Here is a 21554-nt window from a genome sequence, read left to right as displayed (position 1 = left end):
TTACAAAGTGAGTACACTTTGGTAACCAACAACCAGAAGGAGGTAATGTTTACTTTTATCAGTTAGCTAAAACGAGAGCTACTCTGGCTCAGTATTTAGGAAGTTGAGTTCTGGAGTGAACACTACCTGGGGTACTTTTTCCTAGTTTTGCCACTCAGTTGTTTAAAATCTGCCTTCCTTTACTCAAATTGTTGTAAGAATTATAAGAATTGTGTGTGTGTGTGTGTGTGTATATATATATATATATATATATATATATATATAACTCTTAGCAGAGTACCTAGCAATTGGTATTCTGTGACTGCTTATGTTGTTGAAGAGGAGAGATTACCAAGAATTTATTAGAGAGTGTGTTGAATTTATGGGGGGGAGATCAACTTTTATTAAGCACTTTGTACATGCTAGACAGTTTCCAGAGTTTCATACTCATTAACTCAGAAATACTGCATTTATTATACTTTATTATAAGTAGTATAAGAATGTATCAGTTTATTTCTCAATTGAACATGGACAGGATGTGGTTTTAATTTTAATATTTCTAGAAGATGGATTTTATTCAAAGTGTATTCTCTGCCAGGCAACAGTGATAGGGCCATGAAAGAAAACAGATTTGAGCTTAGGCTGCTTTGGGGGAAATTCTGTATCTGCAATGAGAGAAGGGGGAGGTGGTCCTGCTATCTTCCACACAGTTCAGACAGTCCCTGGATACTGCTTTCAGTTTGAGGCATCATTCTTTAGGGTTAAAGACAAAATGGAGCTCATTCAGAAGAGAGCAACTTGTATAGTGTGGGAATTCGAATCCCTGCCATCATTATCATAATAGCTGCTGTTTAATGAGTGTCTGCTCTACTCAGGCACTGTATCAAGACTTTGGAACACATTATTTCTAACCCTCACAAGAAATGTGAGAAGTCATTATCTCCATTTTATTGATAGCAAAACTGAGGCTAAGAAAGGTTATCTGTGTCTGTGTTATATACTTAGTATAATAGCAGAGCTGGGTCTTTAGGAGGTATGTATGAGTGAATAAGCTGGGAATATTTAGCCTAAAGAATAGAGAACTCAGGGCAAATATGATGTACAGTATTTTGTGGCTTTTTTTGAGGTCTGATCTGTTAGATGTGTTTTATTTAATGCCAAGGACTAGAAATAGACCCTGTGGATAAAATTGAGACAAATCTACTCAGAATAAAGACCTAAAATAAAAATCACAGCTATCCAAACATGGAATAGGCTGTTTGAGACAATGAATTCCCATCACTAGGAAGTGTTCAAGCATACGTTAGCAGTAACTAGGTGGGTATGCTTTGATTTCTTTATCTTAATCTTTTATGTATCTACTTCAGGTTTTTTCTTTGTTGTTACCGTGCGGCTTATATAATATAGTTATACTATAAAATACTATACTGTAGTATAAAAATATAGGTTAAACTGATGACTTCCATAGCATACAGTAACTCTATTCTTTCACTTCTCCCTCCCTCACATTTTAGACTATTGATGTTACAATATACACCTTTTTATATAGTGTGTCCAGTAACAAATTATTGTAGAGCAAGTGGTTATGTAGAGAGGATTTGAACTTTGGTTGTGCAGTTCAGTCGTCTATCTTTAATATCCTTTCCAACCCATAGATTTTATTGGCTTTCATTTCATCAAATAAAGGCTAGAAGGAACATTGAAATAATTTGTTACCTTCCTCTATCTTCACCTCCAGAGAGAAGAGAAAAATATTTCTCAGTAAACTTACTCTGACAGTTGACATGTGAGACTAATAACTTTTTGTTTAATTAATTTCAGATGGAAGGGTAATCTTTCAGAGCTTTGGGCTTGGTAACTGTGATTATAACGCTATTATCAAATTATTCATGCTGTCTTACTAGAACTGTAAAGTTAGATACTTATGAATTTAATAGAAATGTAATCTAGAAGCCATTTCTCTCTTTATTGGGAAAATGTGTTACCACAAATTTAGTGGCTTAAAGCAACACATACTGTTTTATAGTTCTGGAGGTTAGAAGCTCAAAATGGGTCTCACGGGGTTAGAATCCAGGTGTCAGCAGAGCTCTGTTCCTTCTGGAGGCTCTAGGGGAGAATCTGTTGCCTTTTCCAGCTTCGGGAGGCCAGCTGCGTGCTTTGGCTTGTGGCCCCTTCCTCCATCTTCAAAGCTAGCAGCATAACATCTTCAAATCTCCGTCTGACTCTTCTTGCTCTCCCTCCATTTATAAGGACTCTTGTGATTACTTTGGGCCCACGTGGGTAGTCCAGAATAAGGTCAGCTGCAATCTTAATTCCCCTTTTTCCTGTAACCTAACATATTCACTGGGATATAGATTCTGAGGATTAGATGTGGATATCTTTGGGGGGGTAGTATTACTATGCCTACCACATGTTATAATGTCTTCTGAGCTGATTACTGAAATTGAGCATATGAGTTTACTCCTTTTACCTTTTTATCAAAGTGAAAACCAAGGCAATTTAAAAGGTCAAGTTGTGCTATAAAATTTATAAGGAAAAATAGCCAACTCCGTCTCTCTTTTTTCCCATCTCCAAGACCTTCTCTCCCAAGGCAACCACTTTCCATTATTTTAACTGTTTCTTCTGGTATTTGTCTCCATTTTCCTGCTGCTTCTTTTAATTTATTAATTATTATTATTTAAATATTTATTTATTTGGCAGCATCAGGTCTTACTTGTGGCACGAGGGATCTAGTTCCCTGACCAGGGATCAAACCCAGGCTCCCTGCACTGGGAATGTGGAGTCTGGACCACTAGGGAAGTCCCTGCTTCTTTAATTAAAAAAAAAAAAAAAAGAAAGAAAGAAAAAGAAAAAAGTAGCTTATACATGTATGCCTCTCTCTTCCTTCTTCCCAAATTCTTAATTTTATAATATCACATTTGTGATTAAATCAGTGTCAGTTGTTTCTATTTGTGTTATTCATACCTGAGACAGATCATGCGCTTTGATTATATTTTGGTTCTTATGCAAACTCTTTTGTCTTTTGTGTAGTTAGAGGTAATTATCATTTTTTTCTCTGTCCTCAGGTAAACTCTTTTTTTTAAGAGACATCTCTCCTAGATATCCTTAAATTTTTGATTCAGTCTTAGCTTTCTACCTTGTGAGCCTCCGCCCACTGTCATCCTGAAAATTACCTTCAACTCTCTGTGGTGTTGGAATTCCTTCTCCTGGAATTCCTTATTTTCTTTTAGACTTTCTCTTTTCCTGTTGGAAATTTCTTTCAGCCTTTTTTTTCCCCCATGTTGGGAGCTTTCTCAAATGTCCGGTGATCCTTGGGTATTCATTCTTGTTAAAGGGTGAGGCACTGGAGAGCCAATTGTAACCTTGAGTACAAGCTTTTATTGTAGGTAATGAGGCAGAAGTTTCATCGGGGAACCCTCGACATCAGTGTCTTTCAAACTAGTACGTGTAAGTCTTTTATTTTGTGCCAGTTTTTCATGAAAATATTCCTGTCTCCTGCCTGGAGTGTATGAATCTAGTTGGCCAGCATTTAGGCACTAGACAGGAGAAGGGAGGGTGGGTGGAAGTTGTTTACCATTTACCAGCGTAACTTTCATTTCATTTCTCTTTTTAGTCCTGCAGTTCACTCTCAGGCTGGTGTTCTCCTACCTGGAGTATCTGTGATTCGTGTTCTCTAGTGTACACATCCAGACCTCTGCTAAGTAGGGGCAAGGTAGCCATCTGCCTGCTTGGGATTGCCAAACAAAATGGGAGGTAGGGGTACCTGCTTTTTAGATAGTTTTTATTTATATACATATATATATGTGTGTGTGTATTTATTTGTTTGTTTGTTTTACTTCCTGGCCACGCCCCGAGGCATGTGGGATCTTAGTTCCCCAACCAAGAACGAATCCAAGCCCCCTGTATTAGAAGCGTGGAGTCTTAACCACTGGACTGCCAGGGAGGTCCCTAGATAGTTTTTAAACCAAAACCCCTGTTTTTATCTAGACTTCAGCTTTTAAAGAACCTGGTACCTTCAATTCCCGAGCCTTTCCAGGGTTCTCTGAATTGGCTTCCTTTTTCCTTTTAGTGGGGTTTCATTGAGGATCAGATGTAATTGTGTGTGTTCAGTTCACCATGTTTAACTGGAAGTTGAATTTTATGTTTTCAATCCTTTTAATTATATTCGAATTTTTAAAATATTTAGAAATCATTTGGCTTTTGCATTTATTTCTTCCTTTAGTCCAGGGTCAGTAAACATTTTCAGTAAAGGGACAGATAGTAAATATTTTAGGCATTAAGGACCGTATATGGTCTGTGTTCATATTCTTTGTTTTTTGTTTGTCTATTTCTGCTTGTTGTTTAACAATTCTTAAAAAAGATAAAAAACATTCTTAGCTCACAGGCCCTAAAAAACAACTTTGGGCAGAATTGGTCTAGTTTGCCAATCCCTGCTTTAGTCTGTCTCCTTTAGGTAAAATAGATTTTTAACCTGACTTTTGGTCTTCAATTTTATAGAAAATAAACTTTTTAATATAATTGTTGCTGGACAGATGCCAACAAGTGATCCCTTTTAGTCCATTTGATTGAAAGTGGCTAGCTCTGTACGCACGCTTCTCCAGGTAGTAGCGATGGTCATTTCCTGCCTTTCATTGATGTGTTTTCACACACTTGCATCTGAAAAATAGCTCTGCCGCTTCTTTCCAGCATAATTTATATTTGTCTTTTTTTGTTGCCATAGAAAGTGCTTTTCCAAATTGATTGAATTCAATGACTTTGTACTAATTAACTCTGTAAGTGCAGGGACCGAGGATGATGCCTCTCTTCCTTACTGGCAGGACTGAAAGAGCTTTCCTTTGGGAATATGGTCTTGGCTAAAGATCTTTGAGTTTCAGCAAGGCTTTTCTGTCTATTGCAGTTATGGTAGTTATAACTTCTTTCCTGCTAACTACGTTTAATGCCCTTGGAACCAGAAATAATTTTAGGAGAGGGAATTCCCTGGCTGTTCAGTGGTTGGGACTTGGTGCTTTCACTGCCAGAGCCTGGGTTCGATCCCTGCTCAGGGAACTAAGATCCCACAAGTCGTGAAACAAGGCCAAGTTAAAAAATAATAATAAATAAAATATATTTTTTAAAAAAGAAATAATTTAGGAGAAAATTATTCTCATCTAACGCAGAAAAACTAAATAAAACAAACCTTCGTGGTGTGTGAACTAGAGCCATCTGAAGAGTAGGAGAGAAGTAACTTTTTTGTGACACTATAATAGTCTGCCTAATGATATTGATTGTGAAGGGTTTTCATTTTCTGTTTTCGTTGAAGTTTAGAATGTCAACATGATGTGGGCTGTCCTGTACTAAAGGTGGTTGGGATTCTTAGTATATCCTTCTGGGTTTTGTATATTCCTCAGGAGAGAATAATTGATCTGTTAATCTCGTCCCAAAGGCTGAAAAATAAGTTGCCTTGACTTTTTAAAAAGGTTTGTTAAAAAAGAAAAAAAGCATATGTGTATTTGATATAAAAGTACATATGCACATTGGAAATCTGTGGAAATAATAAATGAATAAAGAAAAAATCTGTAATCCAATCTTTCAGAAATAATTATTAGTATTAACATTTTGGTGTGTTTCCATTTCTTTGGTTTGTATGTGTGTGTGTGTATGTGTGTGTGTGTGTTTAAGACAGATTTAGTTCCCAGCTAGAATAATGATGAATAAATTGAAGATTCAGTAATACGTATTAAAGGAAGGATTATAGCGCAAGTCTTAAAACTAGCAAATGCATAAAAGATTCTATGGAAAGGCCAGTAAAATTCGCAAGATTGGATGTACTGTTTTGCTCATTTTCACAGAACTTGACCTGTACAGTCAGTTTCTTCTTTAGAGAGATTTGTTGGGTGTGGTTTTGGTGTGGTGAGTGCCTGTTTACAAGGCCTGTGCTTAGTGCTGGCGTTCATGGTGGTGAACAAATTTATGTGAGTGCTTGACAGAAACTTACACTTAAAAACATATTCCCCTTTTGAAAAATTAATTCCGTCAGGCATAAAAAGGGCAGATGTTAAAATGACATCCAAAAATCCTGAAACCCCCCCTCCCTCTGTTGATGAGTCACCTTTTAGGGTCAAGGTTAGCCTAACACCTTGCTGAATAACGGGTACAGTTTCCTTGTTGACTCACCCTCTCCCATGGTCCCCGATTCTAGTTTGAAATAAAGGAGCAAATTTATCACCTCATAAGAAATGGACCCTCCCTCCATTAGAATAACTTTATAGTAGTCATATTTTTAAAATATTTTTTTCATACCCACTAGTCCTATCTGTTAGCTTCAGATCATCTCCCTAAAGCAAATAAGAATTCTTGTGTGTGTATGTTTGAAAATTGCTGTATTACATGACTACTCAGAAAAGTGTTTGGTCTTCCAGTGAATAAAGTTTCCATCTGACTTTATCTTTATTGACGTTTATTTGGGTCAAAGCAACCACTTTCATAGAATTTAGACTTTTTTTTTTTTTTTTTTTTTGCTGTACTTGGGCCTCTCACTGTTGTGGCCTCTCCCGTTGCGGAGCACAAGCTCCGGACGCGCAGGCTCAGCGGCTATGGCTCACGGGCCCAGCCGCTCTGCGGCATGTGGGATCTTCCCGGACCGGGGCACGAACCCATGTCCCCTGCATCGGCAGGCGGACTCTCAACCACTGCACCACCGGGGAAGCCCCCAAGACTTTTTTTTTTTAAAGGAAAAAACAAAACAAAATCTCAGGGATCCTGATTGAACAAAACAAGGAAGTTATATTCTGCTATGCACTCTACCTCCACTGTTTCCCAGGCTCACTACACCTATTTTTTTCTTGAATGACCAGCAGCATATTTTTCTTTTATAAGGCTCAAGATAAAATGAATAGTTAGGTTGATGCCTTTTTGGTTTTAAAAAACAAAAACTTCCTAAATAATAATCTTTCAATTAATAGGCTAAGATCAAGGTTGGAGCTGTTTTTCAGATCATCACTTTTGGGGGAAGTAAGAAGAAAGTTGTCTGTGCTATGTTTCTCTGAGACATAATTAGCATAAGAAAACTTTTGGTGATTAGTATGTACAAAATTAAGGTAGATGGTAAAGGAAGCTTATGGGCATCTTTAAAATTGGAGAAAGGCTTTTTGGTAAAAAGTTGCCACTATTGTTTCACATTTTTTAGCACCCTAACATCTTAGAATACGGAGTTCTGATAAGCTAATTTTGTAAGAAAAATCTTAACTGTAATTTTTAAAAAGAAAGATCTATATGTGTAATCACCCATTTTTACATAGTTATAAACCTAGTATCTAATTTTTATTCTACTTATTTAAATTAGTACATCATAAATATATTCTCTAAAATGCTAAAAAGCCCTTATATTGTTATTTTAATAGCTGTATAATCTATTCAGTGGATTACTATAAGCATTGCGTTATTGTTGAATAATTAGGTTTTTAATTTTAAATAATGCAGCAGTGAACAGGTATAACACCGTGTTTCTTGCTAAGATAATTGTTCAAGGCTGTATTTAGAAAAGATTCATTGGGAAGTGAATGAAATAAGGAGCACCTCTTTTAGACTTGTTGGGTTTTATTTTTTATTTATTTTTTTAAAATTAACTAATTTATTTATTTTTGGCTCTGTTGGGTCTTCGTTGCCGCACACAGGCTTTCTCTAGTTGTGTCTAGCAGGGGCTACTCTTTGTTGCAGTGCGAGGGCTTCTCATTGCTGTGGCTTCTCGTTGTGGAGCATGGGCTCTAGGCACATGAGCTTCAGTAGTTGTGGCACACGGGCTCAGTAGTTATGGCTCACAAGCTCTAGAGCACAGGCTCAGTAGTTGTGGCACACAGGCTTAGTTGCTCTGCAGCATGTGGGATCTTCCCGGACCAGGGCTCGAATCCGTGTCCCCTGCATTGGCAGGCGGCTTCTTAACCACTGCGCCACTAGGGAAGTCCCTAGGCTTGTTGTGTTTTACATGAAAGATAATGTAAAGATGTATTTCGGTTTTGTAAGCTCTCATCTGTTTTGCTTTATTTTGATTATATACTATGTTCGAATTAAACGTAACTACTGGCCCAACCTAAAGAGTTGGAACAAGTCATCTTATTACCTCTGACATAATTTTATTTTTTCCTTAACTCTAAAATAATTGTTCCTTTATCTCAATATAATTTTTAATAATTTGTTTACAGTATATATATACCTGAAATATGCACCTAAACACAATTATATACTGTATTGCCAAGCTATACATTTTTAATTGAGCTCAGTAGTTTGTAAACTCCAGGAGGGCTATGAATCCTCGTGTCTAGCACAATGATTTGCGTACAAGGGCTCAATAAATATTTATTAAGTTGAATGAATGAATGTAAAAAAGGGCTTATAATTTCCATCATTGATTGAAATAGACTTCTAAGAGTTAGATTTTAAAATGAGGATTGCGTTTTAGTTGGTAAATATAGACCTATGGATAATTCTGTTCTAAAAGCTTTAGAGGAAATTCCTACTCTTCGTGCTAATTGTTTAGTGATACTGTTTGCTCAGTAGCAAAGACAGATGGCAGTTCCGCAGGTTTCTGAGTTGTTTTGATTTTTATTACATAAGTAAGGTCAGTGCCACAGTTTTGTCTTTTTTCCAAATATTACATGAATTCGTTCTTGTTGAAAAAAATGCAGATAGAAGTACGTATGTATAATTCTTTTCAGTTCCCACCCACAGTTTTGCCAATCACTTCCCCAGAGGCAGTACCTCTTAACAGTTTAGTTTGTTCTTCCACATATTTTCCTTTGAAAGATTAAAATGTTTCTAGTTTTGGGACTTCCCTGGCAGTCCGGGGGTTAAGACTCCACACTCCCAGGGCAGGGGACACGGGTTCGATCCCTGGTCTGGGAGCTGAGATCCCATATGCCGCACGGTGTGGCCTAAAGAAAAAAAAAACTATAAAATGTTTCCAGTTTTCAATTTTCTGATCACCATTCCTGATCTTAGCCCCCTCCCACTTTCTCATTCTTATCTTTTTAGTGTGACTCCTTCTAGATCTTTTTCTTTGCATTTACATTCATATAAATGTACATATAGAATATATATGTGGTATGTTGACATGATGTATTTCATCAATTCTAAGACTTACTATTATTTAAGAAAGAAAAACTTATTTAAGTAATTTAAGAAAGAAAAACTGCCAATGATAACTGTAAAATACAATAGATTGTAAAAGCTAGTCTGATTTTAGAGATGTTAAAGTGTGGGTAGCAGAAGTACTTAGAATTGAGGGTATATATTTTGTGCTATGATTGTATGTAGTTTTCTGCAGCTTGCTTTTTTCATTTAATAGTGTTCCCTTTATGTGTTTCATTTATACCACAGACTGAATATGACACATTATTTAGCTGTTCCCTTACTGATGAACTTTTAATTTGGTTACAGTAACAAGAAAAGAGCGCTGCAGAATATCCCTATATCCACCTCCTTTTGTGTATTTGGGAGTGCTTATCAAGGGTAGATGATGAGAATTGGAATTATTGGACCATAGGGCATCTACTTATAATTTTGGAATATATTGCCAAATTTCCTTCCAAGATAACTGTAACAGTTTATACTTTCAACATTAGTGTATGAGAATGGGTACCTGTTTGTCCTGTTCTTACCAACTCTTGATGTTACTTAACTTTTTTAAACCTATCTGATGGCATTTTTTTAACCTATCTGATGGCAGAAAGCATCTTAGTATCTAATGGTTTCACTGTCCATTTCCTTGACTAGTGAAATTGAGTATCTTGGCATGCTTATTGGCAACTTCTGGTTTTTTCTTCTCCTCTGAGTTTCCTGTTCATATGCTTTTAAACCATATTCTCTCATCATCAGTGATTTTCTTTTGGTGACCTCTGTGTACATGGATAAAATTTGTAGGCAAAATATACTACTTTCTACCTCCTGTTTTGTTTGTTTTGAAATTTGGTAATCTCTTATTATCATTAGAATCAACCAGTAATTAATCCTACCATTTATCAAAGAAGTAGAACTATTCTATAAGGACTTCCCATTTACCCAGTTTCATACTACTTTGGAATGTTGTTGGTGGTAGTTAAGTCTCTACAGGTCAAATTGGCTTCTCTCATAATAGCCCATTGGAAATCTGCCAGAGCCAGCCATAATATGAAGGAAGTAAAAGTATCTAACAGTTATTACCATTAATACTATCCTGTTACCTCTGAAGTATCAGGGGACTTTTCACTTTATTGGTAAACAGACTGAGAGGTTAAATGGTCCTACAGCTAGCAAGTGTCTGAGATGAGATCTAAACCTAGGCTGTCTGATTCCAAAGACCCTTCTACCACATCATAGTGCCTCAGTGGGATGGAGACTTTTTGAATATAGCCTTTCAAAGTATATGTAATTGTCTCTTATGTTAAAAGTGCTTGATATAAAATTATTTTTTAAACTAAGAAATGATTGCTGAACATTTTTAACATTTGTAAAATATGTCAAGTGGTACACTAGTATGTGTGTCCCTACTGTAGCTTGACAGATTGGTTTCTCTTTAGTAGCGGCTTTTTTTTTTTTAATTTAAATGTAGTTGATTTACTCTTTGTAGTAGTTTTAACATAAATATCAGTACTTAAGCTTTATTTTAAAAAAATTAATTCAGCATCAAGTGTTTCTATCTTGGCTTTGACTATTAAAATTTAGTACTTGAAATTAAAATCTCCCTATAGTGGGGTTTATATATATCACAGGCAATTTGTGATATACCTTACAGCAAAATTTCAACATATAATCCTGAAAATTATGTATTTTGCCAGTGCTAATTGTTTTCTTTGTATTTATTTTTCTTAAAGAAAAAGATGGCAAAGCATTTCATCCAACTTATGAAGAAAAGCTGAAGCTTGTGGCACTGCCTAAGCAGGTTCTTATGGGTCCATATAATCCAGACACTTGTCCTGAGGTTGGATTCTTTGATGTGTTGGGCAATGACAGGAGGTAACGGTGTTTTATTGTATAATGAAGTTAATGAGAGTAATGTTGAAAAGGGTACAAAGTAAATTGATTAAGATGTATATAACTGGCTCGTTAGCTTTAGAATAAGAACTAAACAAACATTTTTGCTTGCAGCTTTTGGAGTCTTCAGACGTTTATCTGTTTTTGGCTCGGAGATGTTTATGGCTAAATATTGTGGAAGAAGTTTACTCATCTGTTTATGAACATACGACAAGTACAGCTTCATTTGATTCTTCCTAAATGATATTTAAAAAGCCATTTACAATGTAGTAATTGAGTCCCTTATTGGGACATACAGAGTTGTGACAAGAAAGAATATATTAAGCATTTTATTCAGTTAAGGCTAAACTATGATATAAGAAAAGTAAAACTTTGATACCTTTTACTGGTTTGGAAATTGTCAGCAGTGCAGTTAAATTGTGGTTTACAACAGTAAGTTTGGTTTGTATGTGGCATATCTAATTTAGTAAATCACTATATGCTTGTTGAAGTTTTGAACCTTTTGTTTATAGTAGAATCATTCTTCATTTTAGTTATAATTGAGACTTGTTCATATTTAGGTTTAAATTAAATCAAATTCTAATTCTATTAAGAAGAGGAAGTAACTTTTCTTGTTATTCTTCACAGGAGAGAATGGGCAGCCCTGGGAAACATGTCTAAAGAGGATGCCATGGTAGAGTTTGTCAAGCTCCTGAATAGGTGTTGCCATCTCTTTTCAACGTACGTTGCATCCCACAAAATAGAGAAGGAAGAGCAAGAAAAAAAAAGGTGAAGTTTGAAGGCACAGAATACTTTATCCTTGAGCAGCCTACTGCATAGTATACTGATGCTTTTGCTTTATGGAATGTTTTAAATCAGGTGTCTTAGTTCCATTGGATCCCCACTTCTTATGGCAATTGCTCAAACTTTCTGATGTGAGCAGGTGTTTTTATTATGAGTTTTGAGGAAGAGGGTTGGCTACTTCCGTCTGGCTATACCTTTAAAAGTAACCACCCATCCATCATGGCAGCATTCCTTTTGTGTTGCTACACTAGGTTTCTGGGCAAGCACAGTAAGCTCAGCCACTCCCTTCCTCCTTACCCTCTGGTCTGATACACCCTTTGCTGCTGCCTCCCTTGGGTTTCTAGAATATTCATACTCTGTATCATGGTTATCAGCTGTGCTACATGGTAGACCTTATATAGGCATTTCATATTGGCTCTGGCTTCCAGATGGCTTATTATTTCCAGAGGTTGCATGGGGAGCTGCTGAATGTGCTGTTTGTATGTTTATGGGATTCTCTGTCATGATTGTGAACTCAACAGAATTATAGTTAGCCCTTTATTTATTTATTTATTTTAATACGTATTTATTTGTTTATTTGGTTGTGCCAGGTCTTAGTTGCAGCAGGCAGGCTCCTTAGGTGTGGCATGCAAACTCTTCGTTGCGGCATGCATGTGGGATCTAGTTCCCTGACCAGGGATCAAACGCGGGCCCCCTGCATTGGGAGCATGGAGTCTTAGCCACTGTGTCACCAGGGAAGTCCCCCAGCACTTTATTTATCTAGAGGTTATATTTTCAAGAACTTTGACAGTCCAAAATTTCTAGGTAATGAAAATAATGCTGTAACACCAATTTTCCCTCAGATTATATTATACTTACTTTAGAAACAGTTGGTTCTCTGGTTTCCCGCCTTAACCTGGATTGGAAATAACATTAGAAGAGAAAATAGCCTAACAGTGAGGGAGGAGACAGAAACCATGAAAAATAGATGCAAGAATGATAAAACTGTGGCAGTCAGGGCTAATGTGAAAGTAAACTCTCTATCACTGTATTATGACGTGTACAGTTTTTATGCTTGCAGTTATAACTCCTGAGTTACCAAGAGACAGAGTATTGGGTGTAATTTATTTCTCTTTAAGCGAATAGAAAATACCTGAATACATTTCCAGAAGATACTTATCCAAAGGAAGATAGTTTTTAGCCAGAGAAAAAGTTTGATTCCTATGGGAATGGAATGAGGTTCCTTTACTGGAATTGATTTATGTGCTGCAGTCCATTGTGTAGTGATACTGGATCACTGAGGTGTAGCTGTGTCTTTGGAAGTAGTATATATTGCTTTTTAAGGTCTTTTTTAAAAAATATATTTATTTATTTATTTGGCTGCACTGGGTCTTAGTTGCAGCATGTGGGCTCTTTTAGTTGCAGCATGCAGGATCTAGTTCCCTGACCAGGAATTGAACCCGGGCCCCCTGCATTGGCAGCACAGAGTCTTAACCACTGCACCGCCAGTGAAGTCCCTTAAGTTCTTTTTTAATGATAAATTGAATACTTAAGTTACTACTCAACATGTAAAACTGTATTTTTCCTTTTAAAAATACACCTTTGTTATGAGATGAGGTCCATGTAGAATTCTTTTAAAGCATTTAAGACTAGACTTCCTCTTTCCTGAAGCTTAAGCTCTGGTTTATGGAACATCTTGCCCTGTGTACTATCTGTGACATATAAAAAGTAGGTCATGTTATTGCTGTAGTTTGAGACTTGGTTGTGGCCCTGGTGTGTTAATCACTTATAGAAGTTTGGGGAGAAAAGGGGTAACGCACACACTTCTCATGGAGGGCCATGAAATGGTGTCGCCTCTGAGACCCCTCAGAAGTCTTCTCTTTCATCCCATCTTCAACCTCCCTGCACTCCTCACAACTCTCAGCCTATATGGCCTCCATTCCTAGTGCAACAGAGTCTGCTCTCCCTCGGGAGAGGGGCTGTGGTGGTGAGCAAGAGCTGGGTAAGGGCTGCACCTAGATCCCCAACTGTTCTTTTCTTTTTTTTAATTAAAAGCTTTAATTTTCTTTTAAATTTCAGAAATTATACATGAATATAAGCAATATAAATGATTTTCCATTTATGGCAGTATATGAAGCACAAACTGAAAACCTTCCTTCCCACCTTACTTTTAGTCTCACTCTCCTATCCGTAGATAATAGCGGACAGATTTAAGGTATATTTTTCCAGGCCTTCTTCTATTTATTTACCTGCTTTTTCCATTAAACATATATATTAAATGTCTTTACATATTGGGCCATGTAGTCCTATTCTTTTTTTATGGCTACTTGGCATTTCAGGGTGGATTATTCATTTCTCTACACATTTATTGTGTGCTTATTCTTTCCCACACTGTGGTAAGCCCTGAGGATATAGCAGTGTGAGATGGGCAGTCTCTGCCCTTATGGAGCATATACTTAATGAGTAAGGCAGATGTATTGCTAACTTTATCACACAAATTTAATTTCAACCACAGCAGGTAGTATGAAGGAAAAACTTGTGGTGCTGTGAGCATATCTTAGAAGGGAGGTTTCAGGGTATCGTAATGTTTTAAGTGGTACCTTACTGATGGACTCCTTTTTCTGTTGCTGTGAAGCAGTCATTGTTTTTGCTGTGATCTGTATATTTTGAGATTGACTCCATATGATAAATTTCTCCTCATGAAGTATATGTATTTCAAATTGTGATAAAATTATCACATGATTCTCTAAAAAGCTTGTGTCAGTCTTCACTGGGAAAGAGTCTTAAATTATTTTTAAACGGGATTCTTTGTTTAGGGTTCATTCCCTCTGTCCTTTACCTTGTAGGAAGGAGGAGGAAGAGCGAAGGCGGCGTGAAGAGGAAGAAAGAGAACGTCTGCAAAAGGAGGAAGAGAAACGTAGGCAAGAAGAGGAAGAAAGGCTTAGACGGGAGGAAGAAGAAAGGAGGCGGATAGAAGAAGAGAGGCTTCGGCTGGAGCAGCAAAAGTACGCGTGCTGTGTGGCTTGTGTTTCACAGAGAGCAATGGATTGCCACACTGTTGTGCTTGACCGTTTACCATTGTGTGCCTTGGAATAATTCTCTGATTTGTTTGACTGGGAAGTCGACCAGCTGCTTGCCATTTGTACCAATGATGTATTACCAAGGAAGGCCTCATCTTAAGCATCATTTGGTTGCGAATGAAGAATGTATTAGAAAGATTTGGAATTTGCTCCCAGAACCCAGGCACTAGAATAGGAGCTGAGGTTGCTTGCTTGCTCTCTGTCTTTGGGTCCACACAGTCTGTCTTTGCTTCTCTCAGCTATGTCTCTGTTTCATTCTTCCTGTTCTCTGCAAATTGTCACTCTGCTTTGTCATATGCAAGGCTGTCCTAGCCAAGATTTATGTGGTCTTTGTTTTCATGCATCTGACAGAGACTGGCTGGCATATGAGAGACCCAGTTACAAATTCCCAGGCCAAAGGATCTAGTTGGTTCAGCCTGTGTCGGGTGTCTGTTCCTAGTCTCCTAGTACAGAACTTGGGAGCTGAAGCCATTTCTTATTCAGTAAGGGCTGTGAAAGCAGCTGTCTCAGAAGGGATTGGTTCTTCCAGAGGGAGCTGTGGGAATAAGGAGAAAGGGATTAACGCCCATAAAACACTGGGAAGAAGGCCTAGGGTTCTAGATGTGGCATGGAATATAGATTAAACCAGAGGACATGCGGGTCCATTGTTTTCTCCCCATTATTTCTGAGTAGTTCCTCAGAACAGCTTCAAACTGACCCAGGGCCTCAAGTCTGCCTTGGAGAGACTATGACTGCTACTCTTTTTGAGGGGAGAGGGGTGCCCTAGATGGACCCAGTGTCATGTTCTATTCAGGAGTTTGTGAGATTCTGCTTTGTTATTATCTGTTAAGAGATGGCTTTGAGGTGTTTATGTTTGGTCACATGACTGAGTTAAGCATGTGGTTCCTCTGGAAAAAAAAAAAAAAGAAGAGTAATAGTTTACAGAAATCAGTATCTCTAAACCAAGTGTGCCCAGTTATTATCTTCAGTATTCCTCTTTAAGGCAGGCTTTACATTAAATGCCAAGGGCACTCAGATTTTCACTGGCTTTCTTTATACTTACCAGAGCCATCTGTAACATCTTTTAGCTATTCTGCCTTTTCATGTATTTAGGTAGAGAAACCATGGCCAACAGTTAAATATCTCATCACTGCCATAGATGACAACCCATCCTTTTACAACATCATGTTTAAAGAGTAGAGGCTGGAGCCAGACTTCCTAGACTTGAATCCTGGCTCTGGCATCTACTAGCAGTGTAATCTTGGGCAAGTTACTGAACTCCTCCATTTCCTGCTTTGTGAAACCCTACCTCAGAGGGTGGTTGTGAGAACTAAGTGGGTTAGTACATGGAAGTGCTCTGAACACTGCATGGCACATAGTAAGGGCACAATAAATGTTAGCAGTTATGATGGTGATGATGATGGTGGTGATGATGATATGCTTAGTATTCTTCCTCTTCATCCCACATTTTCCTTGAAAAACCTATGTGAAAGATTAGGGGCCAAGTTTATTTTCTTATTCTTTCTCTGGACCTAGGACATATGTTGATTGGTATACATTACTACCTTAGTCATTTTTAAGAGTTATGCATTATAAAAATCAATAACAAGGACATTTTATTTTGTCATGAACAATCAATCTCCTGTAGTCAGACTAGTGTATATTTTTTAATGTTTTTAGGCAGCAGATAATGGCAGCTTTAAACTCGCAGACTGCCGTGCAGTTCCAGCAGTATGCAGCCCAACAGTATCCAGGGAACTACGAACAGCAGCAAATTCTCATCCGCCAGTTGCAGGAGCAACACTATCAGCAATATATGCAGCAGTTGTATCAAGTCCAGCTTGCACAGCAACAGGTACGATAGATAACCCCCGAATTCAGCCATAGACAGGGTTTTTAGTTTCATTGGAACGCAAGTTCTTTTTTAACAGTTGCTGATGAATTTTGCATTAGTTAGCCTCTCAGGTATAACGTAACTTTTAGATGACCTTTATTAAGGGAGATTTTAACATTGCACTGGCAATTACGAAAAGAAGCATATGATATTGAAGCAATAAATGAAGTGGCCACTATTATATTGTCATAAATGTATTTGGGATTTGTATGGACCTAGTGTTATTCCAGTGAGTTTGACGTAGATTCTAATAGTGGTCCTGGAACCATGAGGACTTGGGTGATTAGTGCCCCCACAGGCTTTGCTTCCACATAGGAATATGCGGTTTAGGGGAAGGACATGCGACTGGAGGTCACACACCACTTGGATTCTGTCCTGGCTTCGCCATTATCTGGTTTGATCTCAGACAAGTTACCTATTGCTCTGATTTTTCCGCCTTTTGTCCCAGTCAGTAAGAATGGGCTATAAAATCCTAGTACTTGTCTTGTTAACCTCACAGGACTATCAGAGGAATAAAATGAGAAAATAGTTACTCTGTGAAAGTATTTGGTACATAGGGAAGATAACTGATTTTACATTCATTTTTTTACATCTTGCAGAGGCATAAAATGCCTCCTTAAAGTTAACATAGCTAAGTTTACGTATTTAATTAATTTTCACTTATAATGCAGTTACTACCTGTCCAAATACCTGAGTGAAGTAAAGTGTTGCAGGGAATTGCCTGGCGGTCCAGTGGTTAGGACTCGGCACTTTCACTGCCAGGGGCCCAGGTTCAATCTCTGGTCGGGGAACAAAGATCCCGCAAGCCACACGGCATGGCCAAAATAAAACAAAACAAAACAAAACAAAACCAAAAAACACAAACTATGTTTCTCTGTAAATTTAATAAAATGTTTTTTTTTTTTAAAAAGTGTTGCATTATAGTTGCTCCATATTTCTTGTTAGGTGAAGTAATCTTTGTTGTTTTGCCAAGCTCTTTAAATTCCTTGAAAATTAATATCCTCACCTAAAATACGTTTTCCCCTGAGTCTTTAGCATTTAGTGAGCAGCTAAAAGGCACTGCAGGTTTTGTATAATCCATGAGAAGAGGAAAAGGATGTCAAACTAGAGTTACAAGATAAGTGGTATTTTGGAGGGATTTCTTTTCTGTCCTCTAAAGCCTGTTTCTACTTTAGCATGTCATTCCCTGTTTCCTGCTTCTTTGATGGACATTGAGATAATTTTTTAATAGGCTAGCTCATTACACACTGTCCTGCTTATAGGTTGCTATCACTTAGTCATAGCAAAGTCAGTCATATAGGGGAAAACCAAAAATCTTTGAAACAGAATTGGAAAGCCATAGTTTAGATTGCAGTGAACAAACTCAAGTTTATCAAATTGATTGGTTGTCTCTGGAAAGAGAGAAGGAGAGGGACTGGGGAAGGAGCAAGGGGAACTTCAGTCCCATAAAGTATTAATTTTTATATAAATACTGAGCAAAATAACAAAATGGGAACACTTGTTAATTTGGGGGTGTGGTTACATGGGTGTTTGTTACATTGTTCCTGTGCCTTTCTGTTCTTTTAAAAACTTCCTGGAGTATAGAAGAGAGATTATGTAAATACATGATTACAGTCTATTTTATGTAATAGATGTATATTCATAGGCAGTGGGATCCCGGGGTAGGGAGTTGTTCATTCTGCTAGAGAGTTTCAAGAAAGGCTTGAAATGGAAAGGGACCATTTGAGCTGACCAATTGATCATCAACAGAAATGCTTTTTTTGCTTTCCTGTCATGCAGTGAATGTTCTGAGTGTGCTGACTTGTTTTGGTTATATGCCCTTTTTCTTGAAGCTGGTACTCTTTTAGAAAACTGATGTGGAAATTACTGAGAATCTAGGCCTTGGAAGAAGGTATTTTAAACTCTTAAGTGTTTTGCCAACCTGCACTAGCAGCAGAGAGAGGCGTTGCTGTTTAAATAACTGGTTTGTAAATGATATGTTAAATGAAATGTATATACAGATATGCCAAAATATATCATTATCCCTAAACCATGAAATTATATTATAAAGGCTTTTTTTCCCTATGTTTTCTTTCTCGTTTTTTTAACTGTTGTAAATGTATGCTTACTTATTATAACTTAGTGTTTTAGTTTAAAAAGTTACTGAAATGCCCCAACACTCAACAGTAGATTGGATAAATAAATTTTGTATTTTCACAGTGGCATATCCTATCGCAATGCAAACAAACAAAATAGTTATAATTACTTGTGATGAACCTCACAAACAAATGTTGAGTAAAAGAAGCCAGACACAAAAAGAGCATATATTGTACAATTTCATGTATGTAAAGTTCAAAAACAGGCAAAGCCAAATCTGTAATATTACAAGTTAGAATAGTTGTTACCCTTGGGAGACTTTCTGGAAACGGGTACGAGGAAGGGTTCTGACATGCAGATAATATCTTTTTTTTTTTTAATTTTATTTATTTTTTGGCTGAGTTTGGTCTTTGTTGCTGTGCGCGGGCTTTCTCTAGTTGCGGCGAGCGGGGGCTACTCTTCTTTGTGGTGCGCGGGCTTCTCATTGCCGTGGCTTCTCTTGTTGCAGAGCATGGGCTCTAGGTGCGCAGGCTTCAGTAGTTGCAGCAGGCAGGCTCAGTAGTTGTGGTTCGCGGGCTTAATTGCTCCGCGGCATGTGGGATCTTCCTGGACCAGGGATCGAACCCATGTCCCCTGCATTGGCAGGCAGATTCTTAACCACTGCGCCACCAGGGAAGACCCACAGGTAATGTCTTGATCTGGGTGTTGGTTACATGTGTATGTTTGGCTAATGAAAATTGATCAAGCTGTACATCTATGATTTGTATACTTTTCTATATGTACATTATAATTCACAGTTCCCCAAAAAGTTACTCAAGTAATACTTAGGCATTTCTAGTAGTATTAATATTTATTCATCTTGATAGGAGAGGAATGTCCTAAAGTAGTTGTCCTTGAGATTTAAGATGTTTTTATTCTCCATTTTGACTCAGAGGACATTTTGATTTCATGTTTATGAATATACATATTTTAATCATAATTATGTAAACAGTGATGAATTTTCATTAAGAAAGTCTTTTGACCTCAGACTCCATTTTATAAGCCTGTTTAATTTTTAGGTCAATATTTTTTACATGATTAACAGTTTATAGTTTAATCGTGATAAGAATTTTTCTGTATATAGTTTACAGTGAAGATTTAATTTATTTATTACTTTTGTCCATATTTTGATTTGTTGGTTACTTTGGGGGCCCTTATCAGGTTTCACCAGTTATAGCTTCTGCCTTTATGAATTTTCTTCTGTGACCATTTATTTCTACCAAGTTTAATTTTTCTGATTCAAATTTTATGTATCTGAATTTTATCAAGATTTTCTTTTATCAATTTTAAGAACAGATGTTACTGTGTTCAGTTTTTACCTATAATAATTTTATTTTGGGTTGATTATTTCTACCTACTTTAATTTTTCCTGGTTAGTTTTTCTAGTGATCCTCAGGTCACAAAAATGTGATCCTCAGTTACAGTTTTTTTGTCCACGTTAATATTTTGACATTTTTAGCTATCAGTTTGATATTGTGATACTAATATTCATTATAGATAGGGTAAAAACTGATAAAGTTTATGAGTAATTTCTTGGAGCTACTTGATGGGGCAAAAACATAGGGTCAGAATGCATTTCAGGGCAAATGTCCGGTTTATTAGCCTTCCTGGTCAGTGTATCTTCACTTTTTCTTGACTTATAGGCAGCATTACAGAAACAACAGGAAGTAGCAATAGCTGGGGCTTCTTTGCCTACATCATCAAAAGTGAATACAACTACGCCAAGTGATATGATGTCAGTGAATGGACAGGCCAAAACCCACACTGACAACTCTGAAAAAGAGCTTGAACCAGAAGCTGCAGAAGAAGCCCTGGAGAATGGACCAAAAGGTATGGTTTGGCATATGTGCTCTTCCATCCACATGCTGTAATTCAGACTTCATGAAAAGCAAAAGTCAGGAAGTCAGGTTAATTAGCTTTTGAGAGCAATTACATATTTGTGAGAATTGAATGCTTTTTCACTCTTCAGTCTGAATCTGGTGCTTCTGGTGACTCTTTGAATAGTTTAGAAGAGCAAATCAGATGTCCTTTGGACACCTTGGGTTGTCTTGTTGTATATATTGGTTATCTGTCGCTGTGTGACACACTGTACCTGAATTTAGCAGCTTAAAATAATAAACATTTATTATCTCTCACAGTTTCTGTGGGTCAGAAATTTGAGAGCTGCTTAGCTGAGTGGTGGTGGCTCTGGTCTCTCGTGAGGTTGTAGTCAAGATGTCGGCTGGGACTGCAGTCACGTGAAGGCTTGCCTGGGACTAGAGGCTCTGCTTCCAAAGTGGTTCCCTCCCATGACTGGCAAGTTCGTGCTGGCCGTTGGCAGGAGGGCCTCAATTCCTTGCCCCATGAAGCCTCTCCAAATGGCTGCTTGAGTGATCTCAACACAGTGGCTGGCTTCCCCCAGAGCACATGATGCAAAGGAAAACAAGGCAAAAGCGTCAGTGTCTTTTATGCCCTAGCTTTGGAAGTAATACATCCGCACTTCTGCCATATTCTGTTGGTCCTGATGCATTTTGGGTGGTAACCTTACAAGTACATGAATACCCACAGGAGAGGATCACTGGGGGCCATCTTGTAGATTGGCTACCATATATTTACAATATATTATTGAGACAAAAGTACCATGTTACCAATAAGAATTCAGGTTTTCAAAGGTCTGCTTACCTTTTCATGGACAGCTCATTCATTCATTCAGCAATTGGTTGAAGATTTTCTGAGTGTTGGGCTACAGTGGTGAAACAAAATTACACACATAAAATGAGCAT

At 37.5% G+C, this 21554-nt stretch overlaps 1 protein-coding gene across 1 annotated transcript in view; it reads left to right on the top strand.

Annotated features, from left to right (window-relative positions):
* ACBD3 (acyl-CoA binding domain containing 3) overlaps positions 1-21554 on the top strand; it is a 34478-nt gene that overhangs the window by 5738 nt on the left and 7186 nt on the right. The window contains exons 2-6 of the mRNA XM_060128056.1: positions 10803-10944; positions 11590-11730; positions 14571-14729; positions 16464-16638; positions 20436-20622. Of these exons, the coding sequence (XP_059984039.1) occupies positions 10803-10944; positions 11590-11730; positions 14571-14729; positions 16464-16638; positions 20436-20622 (804 nt within the window). The remainder of the gene's footprint in view (positions 1-10802; positions 10945-11589; positions 11731-14570; positions 14730-16463; positions 16639-20435; positions 20623-21554) is intronic.

This window comes from Lagenorhynchus albirostris, chromosome 2, assembly GCF_949774975.1.
Source record: "Lagenorhynchus albirostris chromosome 2, mLagAlb1.1, whole genome shotgun sequence".
NCBI classification, from domain to species: domain Eukaryota; kingdom Metazoa; phylum Chordata; class Mammalia; order Artiodactyla; family Delphinidae; genus Lagenorhynchus; species Lagenorhynchus albirostris.
Note: the sequence above shows the minus strand (reverse complement) of the source record. Positions and strands in the feature narration are given on the sequence as shown.